The following is a 21,506-nucleotide window of genomic DNA, read 5'->3' on the forward strand; positions in this document are numbered from 1 at the left end:
GCTTCTAAGTCTTCCATTCTGTCCTCATACGGTTGGCTTTTTAGACACAATAAATCAATTTATTGTATTACATGGGATAAATCCAATTCTTCTATTTTGTTTGGGGCCACAGACAGCAATACTCAAGGTTCACTCCCGGCTCCAAGCTCCAAAGATCATATGGAGTGCGGGGATGAACTTGGATCAGCCATGTGCAAGGCAAGCAGCTTGCTCACTATATCATCCCTCTGGCTCCCCTGTTCTTCTATTTCAAACCTCAGAGTGCTGCTTTCTGTAAATCTCTTTCCAGCTCAGTTACCCTGCTAATTTGATCAAGATGCCACTGTGACCTCATTCAAGTCCAGAAAGAGCAAAGGCTAGGTAAATGTGCATTCATTCCTTAATCACCAAATTTACGGAGAACCTAATAATAACTGTCACTAACAAGGTTCTAAAGATACAGTGGAAGGCAAAAAATTGGAATTCTCTGCACTTCCAAAATTTACCTTTTAAGGAAGAAAAAAAACTGCACTAATTATTGCATTGTCACAAACTGAGTAAGTGTGCCAAAGGATAGAAATGTGATTCTACGACATTATTGTAACAAAGCTAACTCAATTTAGAATTTCTGGAGAAAATGACATTGAAGGTTGAGCAGGGTTTGCTAAGTGAGGAGGGAAAGCAAGACAAATCAATGGAGAATGTAGACCAGCACTGCTATTGTTGAACAATTGCTATTGTTCAGATTATTAGTTCATAGGTTGCTTACTTTCACTACCACTCAGCTTCCTTTTCTCTACTTTGTCTTGGAGGCAATTTTGAAAGATGTACTGGGACTAGAGCGATAGCACAGGGATTGAGGCACTTCCTTACAGCCATTTTGATTCCTGGCACCACATATGGTCCCCTGAGCACTGCCAGGAGTAATCCCTGAGCACAGAGCAAGGAGTAAACCCTGAGCACCACCAGCTGGGGCCCAAAAATTAACAAAAAAGATAGAACTGACCATCCAAGGTCAAACTGAAGTTTACTCATCAGCAAGTTCTTATAGAATCCACTCTTGAAACCAGGAACATTTGCCTAACTCAAGCTTTCTTGCATCAGTCCCCTTTATACACGGTACCTCAACATCACCAAATATATTTCAAAACATCACTCCTAAGTTCTCCACATCACACACTTATTTAATAGAATCAGAAGACAGTTTAAAAGGCTACAGTGGCGTTTTTCAAAGTGTTACTCAAGGACCAGCATCAGAACCACCTGGTGTGCATATTTACACACAGATTCCCGGGTACTACAGAAACCAACTGAATTTAAGTTGATGGGGCTCATCAATCTACATTTAACAAGCTTCCCTATAGATTCTTCCACTTTAGGTTTGCGGTTCCCCGAGTATGTTGTGTTCTCATAGCATCTGTACCCATACAGAACTCAAATTCCCAATATTTAGCTCCAAAATCTGAAGTGCATTACTCCTTTTTCGGTTTGGTTTTGTTTTGGGGCCACACCCAGCAATGCTCAGGGTTTACTCCTGGCTCTGTGTTCGGAGTTCACTCCTGGTGGGCTCGGGCGACCATATGGGATGCTGGGGAATGAACCCAGGTTGGCTGTGTGCAAAGTAAACACCCTATCGCTGTACTGTCACTTGAGCCCCTGAAGTGCATTACTTCATTTCACAAGATGGGTCAAGAGTAGTCCTGACCCATCTTGGCGAAGACAAAGTGAGGTTTTGGAGTCAGACACCAGAGACCTGGATTCAAATCTGGTTCTACTACTTGCTATCAAAGTGAGCTTGGACAAGTTACCTAATTTTCCCAGCCTCAGTTTCTTCATTGATAGCATATGGATAAGAAAAGCTACTTCAAAGCATGTTGTTGCAATTAAACAGGAGTCAGACCAATGACAAGGGAAGCCTATCATTCTTTGGAACACTTACTGAAGCCTACATACCATTTATGATGAGATGAATAAAACATTATCAGCCTCAGTGCGGCATACCACGGATACCAGAGAAGGAAACATTGTCATCTGATCAAGTTTTTTCATTTGTTTGTTTTTGTACTATCTCTTTGTGATTAAGGTATAAGTTTCTTAAGCTTTTCGAAACTTCATGTCACTTGGTGTTAATAGACTCTCAGGAAATCACGTATTTTCCCCTGGATCTGAAAACTCCTTGCCACCATACTTATGCCAAAATCTTGAGCCTCTAGCATGGTCTCAGCTAGAATGTTCTTTTCCAGCCTTATCTCTCACTAACCTCACCAAGTAAAGCAAGCACTCACGGTTATGGTGCCCTTGATCAAGTTACTTAAACGCTGTGCCTTAGGCTGGCACCATAGTGAGTGGCTGACATGACCCAGCACCACACACGGTCCCCCGAGGCCTGCCAGGAGCAACTCATGAGTGCATACCTAGGAATAAGCCCTGGACACCGGGTGTGACCCAAAAACAAAACAAAACTCCCTCTGTCTTAGTTTCCTCATCCATGAAACAGAACAGCACACACTTCCTAGGGGTTTTGTGAGTATCACTCTTTCCTCCCACACGATATCCGTGTTAGCAGCTGCTTCACTTCCTTTCCTGTAAGCTCCTCATCGCAGGATTTTCACCATGTGCCTCTAAGACATTCTTGGCTTCTCTCTGGGCCAACTTCTACTCATTCTTCAGGCTTAAATGTCATCCCTCTCAGGTTGCTCCCCAAACTACCCCTTCCCACCACTTCCTAGCAAAAGTAGGCTAAGCACCCCTTTTGAAGATGCATTTTTTCCTTTGGTGCACTTATCACCATTCAGTGTTTACTTCATAGAAATATTGACTATGTTTTACACTATGCCACATCTACTTTGACAACACGATTCTGAGTCCACAGCAGCACTCTGAAAATATAAGTATCTGATGCATGATTTCTTAAAATTGACTACGACCTTCAGAATGGAGAGGTAGTACAGCGGGCAGAGCATGCAGCTGCCTTGCCTGAAGCTGACCCTAGTTCAATCCCCCCAGCATCCCCTCTGTTCCCCAAAAAGCGCCAGGAGTGATCCCTGGGCATAGAACCAAGAGGAAACACTGAGCACCCCAGGTGTAGCACTAAACAAACAAAAAACTGACTGAACTCCATGGATTGTAACAACCTCTGCCACTTTATGCCCAAGAGCGAAATTCTTTACTCCCTTTATCTTCTATGATAAAATTTTCAGAAACCAAAAAATAAACAACAGATGTTTAGCTTTGGGTTGGCTGAGGTTCCTAGAAAGGTAATGACTAAACTCTAAGAGTTACTTTAAATCTACACTGTTCAATAAGGTTTTACACACACACAGAGTTATGGGGCTAAGCACTTGAAGCTTCTGGTACAAAATAAGATGTGCTCTAGGTGCAAAATAAACACTTGGAGTTAAAAAATATTTGGTATAGGGGGCTGGCGAGATAGCACAGTGGGTAGGGCGTTTGCCTTGCACTCGGCCAACCCGGGTTCAATTCCCAGCATCCCATATGGTCCCCTGAGCACCGCCAGGGGTGATTCCTGAGTGCAGAGCCAGGAGTAACCTCTGAGCATCGCCGGGTGTGACCCAAAAAGCAAAAGAAAATATATATATATGGTATAAATAATAATATTAAATATCTCATAAGCTTTAATGTTTATTACACATTGAAATAACATTTTGGAAATATGAGTTATTAAATTAACTTCACCTGTTTTCTTTTATCTGAAAAAATTAACTTTATTATGTATCTTGACTTTTGGGTCACAGTTGGTGATCCTCAGGGTCCACTTTCATCTGTCTCAGTACTTAGGGGGTTGCTACTGGTGATCCTCAAGGGACCACAGGAACCTGGAGCTCAGGCATGCAAAGCATCTGTGACAACTGAGCGACCTCCCTAGCCAAACAGATTGTTTTTTTGTTTTGTTTGGGGGCCACATATGACAGCTCTCTGGGCTTACTCCTGGCTCTGTGCTCTGGGATCACTCCAGGTGGGGCTGAGGGGGCAATATGCAGTGCTGGGGATAGAACCCAGGTTGGCTGTGTGTTAACTGCCCTACCTGCTGTACTATCTCTCCAGCCACTTAGACAAAAATTTTAATGTGGCTACCAAACATTTTATGTAGCCTTCATTAGACTTCTATTTTCACTACCTTCTTAGAAGACATATAGTATTTCATATCGCTCCACTTCCTTTTTTTTTTTTTTGCAGTGATAAGGATTGAGTCCAGGGTCAGAGACACGTGAGGCTCTACACGTGTCCTCTACCACTAAATCACACTCCCCAGCCCCACTTCCTCTTTATCCAGGAGACATACTTCAAATTCTTTCATGGTTTATCACAACACTGATGTCTGATATGGGTGATTTCCCCACTCATGTGGTGGAGTGAACATGTCTGATTCTTCGATACAAGGGACTAGTTATCTACAACCATACCATTATGGCTAAGAAGAGATCTGGAGTCCTGATTCTACTGCTTACTAGCTTTTTAACTTGAGTTAGTCTGGTTCTGTTTAGGGGGCCACACTTGGCTGTGTGCAGGGCTTACTCTTGGCTCTGTGCTTGAATCACTCCCAGCAGGGCAAAGGGGACCCTTTGTGGTGCCAGGGATCAAACCTAGGCCTGCAAAGTACAAGGCAAGCGCCCTACCTACCCGTCCTATCACTCTGGACCCCTTAACCTGGTTAGTCTTAACTTCTCTGTGCCTGAGCATTCACATCTAAAAACGGGGAATGATTGTCTACACCAAAGAATGAGAGTTAACTGATACTGGCAAAGTGCTTAGAATGGTGTTTGGCTTGCAATAAGCATTCATGGAGAAACGATTTTTTTTTTTTTTGCCTTTTGGGTCATACCCAGCGATGCTCAGGGGTTACTCCTGGCTTTGCACTCAGGAATTACTCCTGGCAATGCTTGGGGGACCATATGGGATGCCGGGGATCAAACCTGGGTCGGCCGCATGCAAGGCAAACGCCCTACCCGCTGTGCTATCGCTCCGGCCCTAAGTAACGATTATTTTTGTCCCACACACATCCTTTACCCTTTCCAGCTATTCTATCTGCCTCTCGTAATACTGGGCACTTCTCCTAGTGATGGTCTTCCAAACTTGGAAAAGGGCCATGCTCAGATCTTCTAACTACGGAATTCTATTACTCCCCGGCTGAGTGGCACTTGGGTACTCAATCTCTCATTTCTCAGTCTCTTCATCTGTAAATCCGGATGGATATGCAACCTTGCAGCCACAAGCTCCAACAGCACAATGTTTGAACAAACATCAAGTTGTCTGCCTCTTCCTGAGCACCTAATGGTTTCTTGTTCTAATGCATCTTCTGGTTAAGTACATGTGAGCCTCACGGCACGCTGTGCGATCGGTACTTTACAGCAAAGGGGACAGGACCCGGGAAGTCCAGACTTGCCCAGAGCTGCAGAAAGCTGCATGGCAGCGCCAATTTCGGAACCAGGCTTCCCGCAACCAAAGAAAGCTACTCTCCCAAAGCACGAGCGCCAGAACGAATCCATTCTTGCAGCTTATGGCGTTCGGAATGTTTGGAGAAAAGCAGAAACCAGCCGAGTGAATCCACTGGGGTGGGGCGGGGTGGGGTGGGGGTGGGGGGGTCCACGTTTCAACGCCAACAGCAAACCGATAAGGGATCTGCTAAGACCAGAAGTAGATCAAAGAGCCCGCGAGCAGTCAAGTGCACGACGCGGACCTGTCAGCAAACAAAACAAAACAAAGGACAGCGGTCTCTTCTAGCCCCGGGAGGGATTGCGGGACGGGGTGGGGGTGGCGGGGGGCGCGGGTTCAAGGGTCGGTCGCTCGGAGCTCGGACCTGTCCCTGCCCAGGCTCCGCGGCCCGGCCGCCCCCAGACCCGGAGGGGGCCACGGCCGCGCCAGGCCGCCGGACCCTCCCCCTCGGATCTCGGGGCCCAGCGCCGCGCCCGCCCGCCCCTCACCTCCGGCTCCGGGCGCTCCGAGGCCATCACACAGCCCTCCCGCGCCGGCCCGGGCCAGAGAAGATGCTCCGCTCGTGACCCCTGACCCGGCGGCCGCGCAGCCGGCCGGGACCGGAAGTGCGTGGGCGGGCCGACTTCTGCGCTTCTGATTGGTGCGCGAAACTCTCTCCGCCGGCGCCCGGGAGGAGGGAACCGGAAGAGGAAGTCGCCGCCGCCGCCGCCGCCGCCGCCGCAATGCAGGTAAGGGCTGGCTTGGGGTTGTGGACCACTAGCGAGCGTGGGCTCGCCGGACGGTGCGTGGGCTGGTCGCGGGGAGAGTGAGGAATTGAGTATGGGAGGAGCGGGCAGAGATCTGGGCGGGCGGAGAGAGAAACGTGGGGTGCGAGGAAGGCGACGGCAGCAGAAGCGGCGCGGGCAGAGGGCTGGAGCCCGGCTGGTGCAGCCCATCAGGGCGGGAGGCTCCGAAGGCAGCCCCGACTGCTGGCCGTCGTGGGGCAAGGCTGACAGGCGGGCCAACGGACGGGGCCCAGGAGAGCGACGGGCTGGCTCCGCCCTCGACTCTTGGAGCTGTGCATGGAGAGAAGTTTAAGGCTCTGAAGGCTTTGTTGAGCCGTGGTGGCCGAAAGTTCGACTCGTCCTACCTACCCCGAGGCTTGAGGGTAGAACCCCGGAGCACGGATCCCGTCCAGTACGTTTGCAAGATCGTGGTTTTTTTTTTTTTTTTGCATCATTCTTCCTCATGCGTGCTCCGGGGTTGTTAGAAATGGTGACATGAAGTAAAACAGTTGGGAACAATTTGCGCCTTAAATTGTCTGGTACCTCGGAGCATTTGTTCGTTTGTTTTGCTGTTCACTTGTCCCTTAGTTTCTCGCATCGAGCCGTGTGTCAAGTGCTTATAAGGAAGGATGACCAAGTTTATGGAAAGGACCCAAGAATATTGGAACAGAGATAAAATTTGAGTGCAAGTTATGGGGTCCCCAGTGGGCTACAGAGTATGCTTTGCATGCTGGAGGCCCAGTTGAATCTCCTGCACTGTGTAGCCCACCAAATTCTGAGTCGCCTACTTCACTGAGCTCAGAGTGGCCCCTGAACACCAGAAATAAAGATTGCAGATAAATTTAAGCAAGAAGGCAGTTGAAACAGCAAACGCTGAGGGCAAACATAGAATTGGGAGCGGGTCCGATGGCAGTGGTGCTGCAAGGCTAGTGTTAATAGAAAACTTTGTCTGCAGGTAGATTTCCTACACATGTGCCATTGACAAGAACAACCTGCAACTTGTCAGGCAGAGGAAGTTGACGTGTGCTGCTGCTGGGCACAAAAACTAATTAGACTCAAAAATTAGGTCTGGTGAAAATTTCTTAATGAGTGGAAATAGAGTAGACCTAATCCAGGTGGAAACCAGACATGGATTAGGAGGGCATGAAAGAGAGGCGAAATTGAGGTCAAGTGAGCAAATTGAAATCTGAAGCTGTCTCTAACCCACATAGCAAAGATAGCCAACAGCCAGGCTCTCCCATGCCAGTGAAATCCCGTGTCCCTTGACTATGGTAGCATACTGTCTCTGGGTTTTCAGCCTTCCTCTGTGTGTGTCATATTCACATCCAGCTGGCTAACCAGCTCATCCTATTGGTGCAGAGGGAAGAGAAGCAGCTTGAGGCGTCATTAGATGCACTGCTGAGTCAAGTGGGTGATTTGAAGAATTCACTGGGGAGTTTCATTTATAAGTTGGAGAACGAGTATGACCGGCTAACCTGGTAAGGGTTCCCGGTGTAAGCCGGGGAGGGCTCCATGGGTGGCGGGGTGAGGGGGGGGGGCGGGGAACCAGGCCTCCAAGTGGATAGGACATCTCATTGATGGAATTAGTGATCAGTTTGTCAACATCTGATTTGGAAAGAGCTGGGTTTCTCAATATTTTACAGACAAAGTTTGGCTTAGGACTTCAATGACAAGGAAGTAGATGAATGCCTCGTGTCCCAATCTGGATTATTTCAAGCTTTTGATTTTCACCCTTTGACTTTTCTAGGAGCAGGTCCTCCCATGGATAGTTTTCTTGCTGGATCTCTTGCTGCTGATATTGTTGAGTTCTTTAGATTCGGCCTATTTTGAAAATATAAATTATATTTCCCAACTGAAAAAGTGGCTTTCATCTAGTTTCTGCATATTTGGTGATAACAGAGTAGCCATGGTTCCAGTTTTGCCACTGTTTCTTAGCCTGCTCATCTCATTCTGAAGTCTGTTGCAAACAAAGTGTTTTCCTGTTTCTTAGCCCCACAGTTTCATGAGCTAGTCTGACTCCTGTCCAAGCCATCAATAGACTCATGAATATTCCTAGTTTGAAACCTCTTTGAGGGCTGGCTGATAGTACAGCAGGTAGGGTGCTTGCCTGGCATGCAGTAGATCCAGGTTCCATCGTCAGCATTCTCTGTGGTCCCCGAATCTCCACCAGGAGTAACTCTCTGAGCGCAGAGCCAGGAGTGAGCCCTGAGTGTTCCCGGGTATGGCCTCCAAACAGGAAGCAAACAAAATGCTATCCCTTTGATCCTAATATAACAGGAATATTCTGATGCCTTCCTGTCACCACCAGGCCCTCTGTCCTCGATAGTTTTGCCTTGCTCTCTGGACAGTTGAACACTTTGAACAAGGTCTTGAAGCATGAAAAGACACCACTGTTCCGTAACCAGGTCATCATCCCTCTGGTGTTGTCCCCGGACCGAGATGAAGATCTCATGGTAAGAAGAAAAGGGTTTGACTTCGGAGATCCAGTTCTTAGTTGAGACCCTGGACCACAGTAGTTGGTTTTCTAGGTATTCTGAGTGGAGAGTAATGTGTGGCAGTAAGAGGGGAGGATTGTGGTTTGGAGGCCTTGATTTTTCGTTTCTGCAGCTGGGGAGGCACTCTCACATAGTCAACCTGAGGCCTGTGTCACCAACGAAAAGACCCTCCTCTTTCAGCATCTCTCACAAAGGAGAAGCCTGTTCTTGTGTAACTTTATCTCTGAGCCTGTCACTAAAAACTGATATGCCCCTAAATCTATTCAAAGTGTGAGGAAACAAGTGTGCAGGCTAGTGTGAAGGGGATAATGTCCTAGAAAGCTATAATATAATAAAGATATAATAGGTCCCAGGCATTTCTAACAGTCCCAGTAGAATCTGCGTGGGAACTAATACTCATAGTTTCAGTAAAATCTGTGTGCCAACAGCGACAGACTGAAGGACGAGTACCTGTTTTCAGCCATGAGGTTGTCCCAGATCACCTGAGAACCAAGCCTGACCCTGAGGTAGAAGAGCAAGAGAAGCAACTGACGACAGATGCTGCCCGTATTGGTGCTGATGCTGCCCAGGTTGGACTGAGCCCTGGCCCCACTGCCCTCCCTGCTTGCCCTGGCTTCTGACCCCTGCTGTGAGGTGCTAGACGTTGCTAGCTTCCCAGTTGGTAGGGATGCACCATTGTTGTCCATGCAAGTCACGTCTCCATAATCATTTCTTGCTCGCCCTAGTTTCCGAATAAATTTGTGTGTTTCAGAAGCAGATCCAGAGCTTGAATAAGATGTGCTCAAACCTTCTGGAGAAAATAAGCAAAGAGGAACGAGAATCAGAGAGTGGAGGTATGAAGGGATCGGTGGTCTATGGAGATGAAATAAAGGATGAGTTCATGGAAATAGGACTGGTGATTTGGGTGAGGCAGAGACATGTGAGCTGGCAGAGTCAGGCTGTGCGTCCCTTCTGGGTTAGCCTTTTGGATTTAAGGCCAATCCTGAAAAGGAGGTGGCAGGAAGGGGCAGAATAGAGAGGGAGAAGTGTGCGCTACTTGTGAAGTCCCTTGGGTCTTGCTCAGGGCTTGCAGGAAATCTGCATGCCGCTCGTGTCAGAACCCCAAACCCTGGTGCTCATACTGGGTCAGAAGCCGGCTTCAGGAGCCCCACATACCTTTTCCTTCAGGTCTCCGGCCGAACAAGCAGACATTTAACCCAGCGGACACCAATGCCTTGGTGGCAGCTGTTGCCTTTGGGAAGGGGCTGTCTAACTGGAGACCTTCAGGCAGCAGTGGCCCTGGCCAGCCAGGCCAGCAGGGAGCTGGAACAATCCTTGCAGGAGCCTCGGGACTGCAGCAGGTGCAGATGGCAGGAGCGCCAAGCCAGCAGCAGCCCATGCTCAGTGGTGTGCAAATGGCCCAGGCTGGTCAGCCAGGTAAGGAGCAAGGAGGTGACCTGGTAGCAGACCTTGAGCAGGGGAGGAGGACGAAGCCAGATTCTCCTCTCCAGAGCAGGAGATTTCCTTCTTTTCTGCCCCGTAGACTGTGACTCAAGAAGCAATTTTTTAAGCGTGAAAAATCTCGTTTGAGAATCTGTAACAGGCTCCAGAGAGTGAGGAGTAGCTGGATCTGTTCTCACTTTCCAGTCCTATCTCAGACCTCTGTCTCAGCTTTCTCTCTTCCACTTACCTTTGGATATTAGGTGATTGTCAGGATCTTTTCTTAGGTTGAGAAACTAGTGACATCTTAGTTAAATACCATTTGGTTTGTGCATTGGGAATTGACAGGGCAGCAAGTTTCAGCACTGTACGTCGTCTTTTTTTCCCCCTCTATCCTATCCCATTTTAGTAATTAGACTAATCTGGAGAAGTTCAGGTATAAGCAGCTAGAAGAGGCATTTTCTTCTAAACCACCCAAGAAAAGACAATTAAGAGAATGCAGTGTTCTTTTGTTTTTGACATTAAATGGAGGTCACAAAAATTTAACTTAATTTTCCAGGACTAAGCAATCTAGAGATAAGGGAGGATGTTTTGACCCTTTTTGCAATCCCCCATGTTACCCATAATATTCTCTTCATACTATTGGCCGCCTTTCTTCCTAAATTAACCATTAGGAGAAGAGGCAGGTAAGGCACTACACCTCTGATCTCTGCCTCCCAGAGTTAATGCCAGAGATTCTGAGATAGAGAACCTGGCAGAAGGGGGCCTGCAAGAGGTTTTGTTTCGTTTTGTTGCTTTTTGGGTCACACTTGGCGATGTGTAGGGGTGAACTCCTGGCTCCGCACTCAGAAATTACTCCTTGCAGTGCGAGAACATACTTCTGATCGTCATGAAAGTTACTGTGATTCAGATGTCCTTCCTGTTCTTTTTAGGAAAAATGCCAAGTGGAATAAAAACCAATATCAAGTCAGCTTCAATGCATCCCTACCAGCGGTGACTGTGGCCAGCAACCTCCAATCCCAGCGCTGTTTGCAGCATTGGGTGGAGAAGTTGGTTTTTGCCAAGCTAAACCTAAGTGAGCGCAGAAGAGAGAAGCTTTCAGCAATGGCTTTCAGCAATGGCTTTCAGCAATGGACAGATTTCATCCATACTGCTGACGAGGTGTGTGATCTTGGGCAAACGACCTAGTTTTCCTTAGGCTGTTTTCTTGCTTGTAAGTGATAACAGTACCTACCTCATAGGGTTGTTGTGAGGATTAAAGTGAGAAAATGTAAAGCACTTAGCAAACTATGTGAAGTAGTGGGTACTCAATAAATAATAGTCACTTTTCGCCCACTGCCCTTCTTAATCCTCAATCCAGAACTTAGTCTAATGTGATGCTGTTTCACTTCAATGGTGGACCCCTGGAAACAACACCATGGACCACTCAGCTCTTTTTAAAAGTCTGGCAGCCACTAAGACCTTAGAAACACACTGTCTCGCAAGCCTGCCCGCCTGGCCGGGTTCCTCACCATCCCTCCGGGCTGCAGGTACGACTCTCTGCGTCTGAGGAAGCTCCGGCCTGCTCTGCTCTCCACCTTTGAGAAGCCAGTCCAGCTCTCACCTAGAAAGTAGTCGCAGAGTCCCTTGTCCTGGGCCCCACCCCGTGTGTATGCAGCGAGTTGTCAAAGGACTGGCTGGTGAGAGCTTCCTTGGGAAGTGAGGCAGGACTGTGAGAAAGGTTTTAATATGTCAAATGGAAAAAAAAAATCCCTTCCTGGGAACCGGAGAGAGAGTATGCTTATCACATGCACCCAACCTGGATCTAATCTCTGGCACCTCAGATGGTTCCCCAAGCCTGCCAGCAGTGACCCCTGAGTGCAGAGCCAAGAGAAATCCCTGGGCTCCCTTCCATTTCTTTTATTTTGTAGGGAGAAGGGAGTTGCTCTCATCATCTTTTATCAGGCATTAGTGTCCCGTTAGTGCCTCCCTTCTGGCCTTCGTTGGATTTCCTCGTTCGCTGAACCAGAAGCTAGAGGAGCCAGATGGATGATGGGCGAAGCAGCCCATGATTTTCTTCATGCTTTAGAAAGCTGCGGAGCTACTGCCGTTCTTAGCTCTCCTTTGGGCAAAGGCAAGAAAAGAGAGTGGGTTAAAGAGTTTGGGGGCTAAAGAGACCGTGCAGGGGTTAAGGCATTTGCCTTCAATGTAGGTGACCCTGGTACCACATGACCCACCAGGTGTCACTGGGTAATCCCTGGCACCACAGGCCCCAAGGAGCACTATCCTCAGCCCCTCAAATTGAACCATGGGCCTGGTTGCCTGAGAATCACCAAGAGGGTTCCTAAGCCTCCTGATGACTGCTTGCGACCCCCTCTATCCTGGAAAATAGGAACAAAGGGTTTTTCTAAATAAAGTTTTCTGACTCGATGGATACTGTGTCAGGCGTATCTAACTGATCTATAAGGTGTTAGAGGTGTTACAGTATCAGTCAAGGACTTCAAGGTGCTCCAAGGTGATTCAAGTCTGTGCCCCTTGAAAAGTTTATCTTTGATTGGCTTTGATCTAAAGTCCTGAGAGGTGAGAGGGCCTGCTCAGAGCTTCCAGCGGCCTTTCCTGTTTCTTCTCACATTAGTACTTTGACATTGGTTCAGTGCCAGGCAGCATTCTGCCAGGCTGTGGCAGCAAAGGACTGAAAACCCGGTCCCAGGGTCACAGTCCTTTCTGTTCCGTCAGGGCAAGAAAGTAGTCTCAACCCAAAAGCTCATGCTCACGAGCTTTGGAAGCACTGGGACCTGTCGCCCTTCTGAGGCAATGCCTCACCTTTCCCTCACTGCTGCAGGACTGCCTGACCAGCCTGTCGGCCCACTCTGATGCTCCCGGCTCCCACCTCTCCCCTGCCCACTGAAACCAGAGCTAACCAGTACTGCCCAGATTTCCAGCTGTGCCGGAAACTCAGGAGAACCTGCTGGGGTCGCGCTGCACTTTCCGAAAGGGTGCTCGCTGCGGGGCTCCAGCCTTGGGTCCTCTGGCCCCAAGCTCTTGTAGATTTCATCCCCTCTGTTCGATGTGAAGCGGAGTCCTCAGCCAAGAGGGGAGAGACCATGGCCCAACAGAAACAGGCAGCCTTGCCTATGTATGTCTTGTGCCTCTCAGGAAACAGCCCTTGTTCTCTCTCCCTCTTTTTTTTAAAAATTATTTTAGTTTGGGATCACACCCAGCAGTTACTCCCGCCTCTGTGCTCATGGATCCCTCTTGGTGGTGCCAGGGGACCATATGGGGTGCCCCCACCGAACCTGGGTCAGCCATGTACAAGGCAAGCACCCTACCCATTGTCCTATCTCTGATCCCTATTTCTTACTCTCCAGGCACTCCATATTCTTCACTCTGGGGCCACGTGTTCTCATTTTGAGTCCCCTACCCTCACATCCTCCAGTGTGTATAAACCACTAACTCGGGAGCCCATAAAACCCGATAACTGGCTTCAGTGAACACCTCTGCGGCCCCTATCACACTTGATTCTCTTGGGAGGGAAACTACATGCAGTGTCACCTGAAGAAAGCGCGACCTTACTCGCTTGGAGGATTTGCAAAAGATGGCCCTCTCGTTCCACTCCAGCAGGCAGCGCCTCCCTGCTGCATTTGATTTGCGGACCGTGGCTCTGGGGGATGATATCAGGGTGTTTTCCTCCCAGGTCTGTGTCTCGGAAGGAGAAAGCAGCCGCAGCAGGCAACCTTGAGGCCTTGGCACAAGCACAGAGTTTGTCCTGCCACAGTTGGAAGCTGACTGGATTGATGTCAGTGTCACACCCATTGCTAGGACCTCTCCCTCTTGAGCTCTGCCCTGAGGCAGGGATCCGGCCACTGCTGGACCTCCCCTTTACTCACTGCCCCAGTCACCCCATTCTTTTCCTCCTCTGGTGTCTTTTATTGCCCTACCTAGCTGGCTTACTTAACCTTATACTTCCTTGGGAAACAGCCAAGGCAGATAAGATAGAACTAAGTGCTCCGTCCTTCTTACTCTGTGTCAGGCCTTGGCATGAAGTCTGAGCTGGTGGGGGTGTGTTGCCACCTCCCGTCCTGCTGCTGAAGGGAAGAAGCGGAACGCTGCAGGAATGCCGTAGTGCACGGCTGGGCCCTTTCCCACCCCCTCCTCACGTCCCCCAGGCAGCTGGAAACAACCTCTCCCTTTGTCTGAGCTCCTTGTACAGAATAATCCTCCTTATGGACAATGTCTTCTCTGTGCCCTGTGGACACAGGAGCCGTGTGAGTGGATCCCAGCACCAGGCAGGACGGAGGCTGAATCCTTCCCAACGCCCACCCTGAGTCAACTCCTGATTATGGTCCAGAGAAACTGAGGGTTGTGCGTTTTCTTCCATCTGTCCTGGTTTTGGGCGGGGGGTGGTGTTAGGGAGAGCCTACCAGTGATTGGCCAGGAATAGGGCAGGAGGCGATCATCCCTCTTTACCATACCGACCTGTGGAGGCTTTGTTTGGCACTGACCTGACAGCCTCGAAACATGGGGTTTGGGAAGAGATTTATACCCTTCAGGTGGGGTTTTGTAACTGCAACGGAGGCAAATGCACCGGTGTAACTGACAACAACCTAGCATCCTGTCACCTGGTTCTGTCCCACAGGACAGACTTGCTCTTTTCCTATTAACGTCTTTCTTGTCTCCTCTCGAGTTCCTGTCCGTCACTGCTGCAGAACCGTGATCTCTTCTGTGTTCTCAGGTATTACCTGCCAGTGGCAGCCTGCTCGGGTGCCGCACGAGCCGGGGACCTAACTTCCGTGGGCTGGCTTTTCCTCTGGGTGATTCCACTGATTCTCCCTCGTTCTGGAATCTCTAATCATGATTCTGAAGCCTATTTGTCTCATTCATTTTCTTTCATTTTTCTTACACAGCCATTTTATATAAAATAAGACTTTTGTTTTCCTAAATCAGTCTCCAAAATTCCATGAACTGCTACAAATGACCCCCCAAAGTTCTCCCTTCCTGTCCCCTGCAGTTGGGCATAGCGACATCCCTCTAAACCGCTTTCCCCAAGTTTTCGAGCTCTCACTGGTTCTCTGGTGAAAACTCCTCAGAGCAGAGCTGAGTTACCCTGAGAGTCAGGTTGAGTTGCCAGTATAATGCTGCTTGTACTGCATCTCAAGTCACTTTCCCACCTGCTTCCCAGGACAGTGAAGGCAGCTGAAATGCTTCCCTTTGGTAGCAGCCACCTTCCCTCCTAAATCAGAGTCATAGGGCTTCCCTTTCCTGTACTCCGCTGCCCGCCTTTGCTGTCACTCTAATATTTCTAGTCACTCAACATGCTGATTCTTTACCTTCTCTGGTCCGTGCCCCAACAGTGGACCATTTTTGGGTTTTGTACTGGTTTCTTGGGTTGCACCCATTTTGCTGGTCCTGATTCAGGTCCTTTTCAAATCTGTTCCATGATGATCCCCTTCCCACCATGCCCCCAACTCCTTCACAGCCACACTCTCAAAACACGGCAAACGTGTCTCTCCTGCCATTCCTCCTGTTCACTCTTTGCCTCCCTTTTTTTGGAACTACTCTCTGAAAGGTCACTGTTGGCCTACGAGCTAAATGGATTCCTTTTTCACTGCTCACACTTGACCCCCATAGGAGTGTAGTGTTGCTAACCATTTCTTTTTCATACCCTTCTTGTCTTCATTCCCTTATTTGGGGGGCGGGGGTGGGTGGGTGGAGGCGTTGGCCTGGCCCCTTGATCTTCTTTTTCAATGCCATTATTCTCCAGGTCTTTGTCCTTAGCCTCTTCTACCTCTTCTTTCTAGGACCACCACTTTTTTTTTTTTCTGTTTGTTCTATTTCTTTTTTTTTTTTTAATTTATTTTATTGAATCACCATGTGGAAAGTTGAGACTTTCCACATGGTGATTAGGCTTATGTTCTCAGGCTTATGTCTCAGTTATACAATGCTCAAACACCCGTCCTTTCACCAGTGCCCATATTCCACCACACAAAAAAAAACCAGTATACCTCCCATCCCCCCACCCCCAACCCTCCACCCCCACCTGCATAACTGATAAATTTCACTACATTTTCTCTTTACCTTGATTACATTCCATATTTCAACACAAAACTCACTATTGTTGTTGGAGTTTCAACACAGAACTCACTATTCTTGTTGTTTATCCCCCAAAAATACGGCCCTATTGACAAGCAAACATTTGACAATTAGTTTTCCATTGATAAGAATGAAGAGATATAAAGTCCGCGGCCGTGCAGTTTATGATTTCTGTATTTTAGTAATTAAGTCCAGGGAGATTTAAGTTGGAAATTGCATCATTTCCCTTCCTGGGGCAGCATGTGTAGCGCTCTCATCTCATTGTTCATCGATTTGCTCCAGCGAGCGCACATCAGTAACGTCTCCATTGTGAGACTTGTTACTGTTTTGGCATATCGGATACACCACGGGGAGCTTGCCAGGCTCTTCGAGAGGGATGGAAATTTTTATTTTATAAGGTAGTTCACAATATTTGATTACATTTAATACTCAAACACCAACCCCACCACCATTACACCTTCCTTCCACCATATTTTGGATGTTTCCATCCCAAACCCCAATCCCTGCCCCAAAGCAGAACCCAAATAATATATTTTGTATTGTTTGTTATGAAAAACCTATGAAAATGCTACAAAAAAAGTATCCTTAGAGGAAACAAGTGTGAAGATTGATGTGTTTCACCCAGGGGCCATTAAGCCCTTCTATAAGAGATCGCCAACATGTTGTTAAAGGTTGAGCCTTGTGTGCATGTGTGTATATATCACTGTCACTGTATCACGGTCATCCCATTGTTCATTGATTTGCAGGGTTGGGTGCCAGTCACATCTCCATTTGTCCTAGCCCTGAGATTTTAGCAGCCTCTCTTTACTTGTCCTTCCCAACAGTGCCACAATGTAGCACTGTCATCCCCTTCATTGATTTTCTCCAGTGGGCACCAGTAACATTTCCATTGTGAGACTTGTTACTGTTTTTGGCATATTGAATACCCCATGGGTAGCTTGCCAGGCTCTGTTGTGCGGGCAGGATACTCTCCTTAGCTTGCCGGGCTCTCCGAGGGACGGAGGAATCGAACCCGGATAGCTCTCGTGCAAGGCAAACGCCCTACCCGCTGTACTGTCTCTCCAGTCCATATATATATATGAATGAAAAAAAATATTTCCCTCTCTACCAATCTCTAAGGTTGGTTGCCTCCTATTTTGAACCCCATCAAATGATCAACACTTTTATGTACAATACTCTCAGGCAAGTTTTCTTTCTGGCCCACGCCTCATTGCTGTACTGCATCCCTACCCACGATCCACAGGTACCTCTGGTTTTGAATATCCAAATCAGTCATCCTTCCCTCCAACCTGTTCCATTTCTAGTTTTTCTAGAAGTGACCTAAGTCATACCTATGCAAGCCATCCCAAACTCCTCTGTCCCCTGTCCTTCAATTCTGTCTTCTCAGTTCATCTGTCATATAGTGTAAGTCCAAGTTCTCCCATCCTAAAGGTACTGCTTGCCTTCCTTTTTCTAGTCTTAACCTCCTTTCTCTCATCTACCGTATGAATGTCAGATGCCTGATTAAAATCTTTTTGAGGATAGGGATGTCGCTCAATATTAAAGTACCATGCCCTGCAAGCATGAGACCTGGGTTTAATCTTCAGCACCACAAGAAAAAAGAGTAATACTTTTTTTTTTAAGATAAAGTATTTCACATCTTAATGTTCCCACATTTCTCAAATGGAGCTCACTGTACCTGGCAGGTCTTGTAGGGGCAGTATGCCAGGCAGACTGAAGGTCATAGATAAAATCATCCTGGGACACCCTGTTTACTGGAGGGTAGGTAATTGCAAATGAAAAAAATACCATGTATAGAGTATGTAGAGAGAACAGACTTTAGAGACTTAGCAGGAGTTCATACTAAGCTACCAGATTCCCTGGGAATGTTAAAACACCCCCTAGACTCCCCATTATCTTTTCTTCATTGGAAACCGTTGAAAAATAGTTCAGATTTCCTGGGCAATGAAATTTCATGTGTTCTAACCCCCTGAATTCTGACTTAGGTTTATTGTCCCACAAGACCCAGGCATACCAACTGCTTGAGGTTTCCTGAATATGAGCCTCTTACTGTCCTCCATCCCTCTTCCCCTTTGCCCCATTATTCTGATGAATACTCAGTCTTTTAGACATCAACTCACAAGTCAGTCCTGGGTGAAGCTGATAGTCATCTCTGCTGCTCTACCAGATAAATCAATTACAGCCTCTCTTGTGTGCCACACTTGTGCCTTACGCAAAATGATGGTCGCTCCTGCTCTCTTTCATTGTCCCCCAAGCGCAGACACCCAAAACTATCAGCATTAGCATTCCTCCTGGAGATGTCTAACCTTTGGCAAGAAATGTGTGTTTCAGTCAGATTAGAACGTTTGGCCTATAAGTGGTCGTTGCTTCTATTACTGTTGCTAATAAGAATTAGTTGACTTTGGAGAAATACCTTAATACTACATTTTGGTTAAAAGAGAAGGTTCTAGTGTCAAACTGCCTGGGTTCAAATCCTAGCTGTGTCGTGGACTAGCTTTGTAAGCTAATTCTATGCCCCAGTTTCTTTCTGGAGAGGATGATAATAGTGACTGTTCATTGGGTTGCTTTGAGCTTTAAATGGGTAAGTATGGGAACCTAGGGAGATAGTATAGCTGGTAAGGCACTTGTCTTGCATATTTGATGCCCAGCACCTCACATGGTTCCCTAAGCTCGTAGTGATCCCTGAGCACAGATCCGGGAGTAAGTCCTAGGCACTTCTTGAGTGTGGTCCAAAAACAAACAAACAAAAGGTGGGGTATTAATATATAGAAAGTGCTTAATAGAAGAGTGCCTGGTAATCGGAGCTTGACAAACATTAGCCATCCTCAGCGTAGTGTCAGAATCTGCTCTCAGCAGTGACTGCTTAGATCAGTGATTGACCAATTCTCTGAGGATGTAACCTCTTCTCTGCGCTCACCGCTCAGGAGTGTGGCCTCAGGAGACATCTTTGTATACATTTCACCCCCCTTCCTGGTATGGAAGCCAGCACCAGAGTATTTTTGTATTGGCTTGCTCTACGGAATTTCATGTTTGAGTCCAGTTTGGTGGATTTTCTTCCACAGAGGAGACACTATATTTTTGGAGGTAAAGCCCAGTTCTTAAATTGTGTTCTTTTAATTTGAGATAACATGACAGGCTGATCCCTCCCCTGAAATATTCTTTTTCATCCTTCCTAAATTCTCTTAACAGGCCAGGACTCAGTTCCACAGTTTTACTCCATTCTATCTCTAAGGGAGATTTTTCACTCCTAAAGTTCTTTCTGTGCAACAGAAATGTCCATTTTAGAAGACTTGGTCTCAGGTTTTCATTGGTGGCTGTATACGACTCTGGACATAGAGATCAGAGCTACAGATTTGCCTGTCTTCCCTTCACATTCAACCACCAGTCCTTCAGGCCTTGTTTGGTTGGTTGTGGTTTGTTTTTTTGTTTTTTTGGTTGTGGTTTAAGTCATGTTTTTACCACTGAACTAGCTGTAGGAAATACCTGGGGCCAGCTCCTGTCTTACACCTCTGGTTTACACGTGCTTCGTCCCCTACCTGAAACTTCTGTATTCATCTTTCTTGCTCCTACCTCCTGGGTCATTGGTGATGCAGGACAACCTACTATTTTTACTGCTTCCAGGCCAGAGCAATAGTACAACGGGAAGGCATTTGCCTTGCCTTGCCAACCCAGGTTTTATCCCCGGCATCCCATATGGTTCCCTGAGCACCACCAGGAGTAATTGCTGAATACACAACTAGGAGTAACCCTGATCATCACCACGTGTGATCCAAAAAGATAAAAAAAAAAAAAAACAAAAAAGAAAACCTTTATTGCTTCTTCCCTCCCTACTTGGCTAGGCTTAACAGGCTTAAATGTAGGTTGGAGAGATCGTCCGGTGTACTGAGCACATACTTTGCATGTAGAATGTGTCCCTGACACCAAATGGTTCCCTGATCACTACGGGGAGGAAGCCAAATTACAGAGCTAGAAATGTCACCCCAAACTAATAGGTGTCATCCTAAAACCAAACCACTTTTGTTTTTACTGGTTTCAGGGTCGCAATTGGCAGTGATTAGGGCAACAAATCCAAACAAACACCTTTCCATTATAGTACCTACAGTTCCATTTCAGTTTACTTGTCTACAAATGCAAATTCTGGGGACCAGTGGGTCGAACAATGGTAAGACTTTGGTCTTGCATGCAACTGATCCAGGTTTGATCCCTGGCACTGCGTATGGTCCCACAGGCCACACCTGGATGCTCCCTGAGCACAGAGCAAGGAGTAACCCTCAATGCTTCTGGGTGTGATCCCAAAAAATAAGCACACAATAAAAGACAAATTCTGATGTAGGCACCCATTAAATTACTTCTGGCAAATTACTGCTAAGAACTTCAATTTCCTTCTGTTTCAGTTGAAATTATAGCTTATTTGTAAGCTTATCTAAGATCACTTGTATCACTTGTCATCTTCGATTTGCTCAAGAGGGCGCCAGTAATGTCTCCATTCGTCCCTGTCTCGTGCTAGTGTAGCCCAATGATATCTGTTCGCTCCAGGAACAGGAAGAGCCTTAAACCATTTCTTCAGGGTTTTGATGAAGAAGTCTGACCATCTCGTAGGTGGGTGGCCATGCAGTCTTTTGACGTCCCATGGAATCCAGTTGGTAACAGCTCTAATCCAGTGGTCATCTCTGAATCGCATTACGTGTCCGGCCCATCTGATTTTTGACACCTTGGCAAATGAGACAGCGTCCCTGATTCTTGACCGTTGACAGAGGTCAGAACTCTGGATTCCTTCTCTCACTTGAGTAAAACGTGATACTCCTAGCATAGCTCTTTCGATTCCTCTTTGGGATACCCAAATAGTGTTCTCATCCTATTTTCGTAGGGCCCAGGTCTCTGAGGCATATGTTAGTGCAGGAAGAACGGTGAAATCGAAAAGATGTGCCAGGAGCTGGAGGTTTTTTGTCCTCTTAATCACTTCCTCAACATTCTTGAAGGTGTTTCACGCTGCTCTCTTCCTCCTGCGCAGTTCTGGCGCCAAGTCATTCTTCATGTTGAGTTCTCAATCTAGGTACACATAGCTGCTGCATTCGGAGATGTTCATTCCGTTGAGAGCAAGTGAAATGTCAGGGACTAGTTCGTTTTTCATGAGCATCGTTTTGGTGAGATTCACCTGTAGTCCAACCTTTCCACACTCGCGGTCAAAGTCAGCCAGCATTTGTGCCGCTTGTCTAATGTTTGGTGTTATTAGAACAATGTCATCAGCGAAGCGGAGGTGGTGTAGTTGCCGACCATCTATCTTCACTCCCATTTCTTCCCATTCCAGTTGTCGCATGACGTTCTC

At 47.3% G+C, this 21,506-nt stretch overlaps 2 protein-coding genes across 3 annotated transcripts in view; one reads left to right on the forward strand and one right to left on the reverse strand.

The window, feature by feature from the left end:
- Positions 1-6,011, reverse strand: part of SZT2 (SZT2 subunit of KICSTOR complex) — a 61,221-nt gene extending 55,210 nt beyond the window's left edge. Inside the window, exon 1 of the mRNA XM_055138539.1 lies at positions 5,922-6,011. Coding sequence (XP_054994514.1) covers positions 5,922-5,948 — 27 coding nt within the window. The 5' untranslated portion in view covers positions 5,949-6,011. The remainder of the gene's footprint in view (positions 1-5,921) is intronic.
- A 110-nt stretch (positions 6,012-6,121) lies between these two features.
- MED8 (mediator complex subunit 8) lies at positions 6,122-21,506 on the forward strand. 2 transcript variants are annotated; one of them, XR_008630255.1, is made up of 8 exons: positions 6,122-6,161; positions 7,557-7,675; positions 8,506-8,650; positions 9,121-9,261; positions 9,444-9,525; positions 9,860-10,108; positions 11,044-11,272; positions 21,489-21,506. XR_008630255.1 is itself a non-coding variant. In XM_004614185.2 (7 exons), the coding sequence occupies exons 1-7, from the start codon at positions 6,156-6,158 to the stop codon at positions 11,106-11,108; spliced, it is 807 nt and encodes a 268-aa protein (XP_004614242.1). In that variant the 5' UTR covers positions 6,122-6,155; the 3' UTR covers positions 11,109-12,520. The 2 variants fall into 2 exon arrangements, 1 of the variants encoding a protein (XP_004614242.1); XM_004614185.2 differs by lacking the exon at positions 21,489-21,506 and having other exon boundaries at positions 11,044-12,520.

This window comes from Sorex araneus, chromosome 5 (genome assembly GCF_027595985.1).
Source record: "Sorex araneus isolate mSorAra2 chromosome 5, mSorAra2.pri, whole genome shotgun sequence".
NCBI lineage: Eukaryota > Metazoa > Chordata > Mammalia > Eulipotyphla > Soricidae > Sorex > Sorex araneus.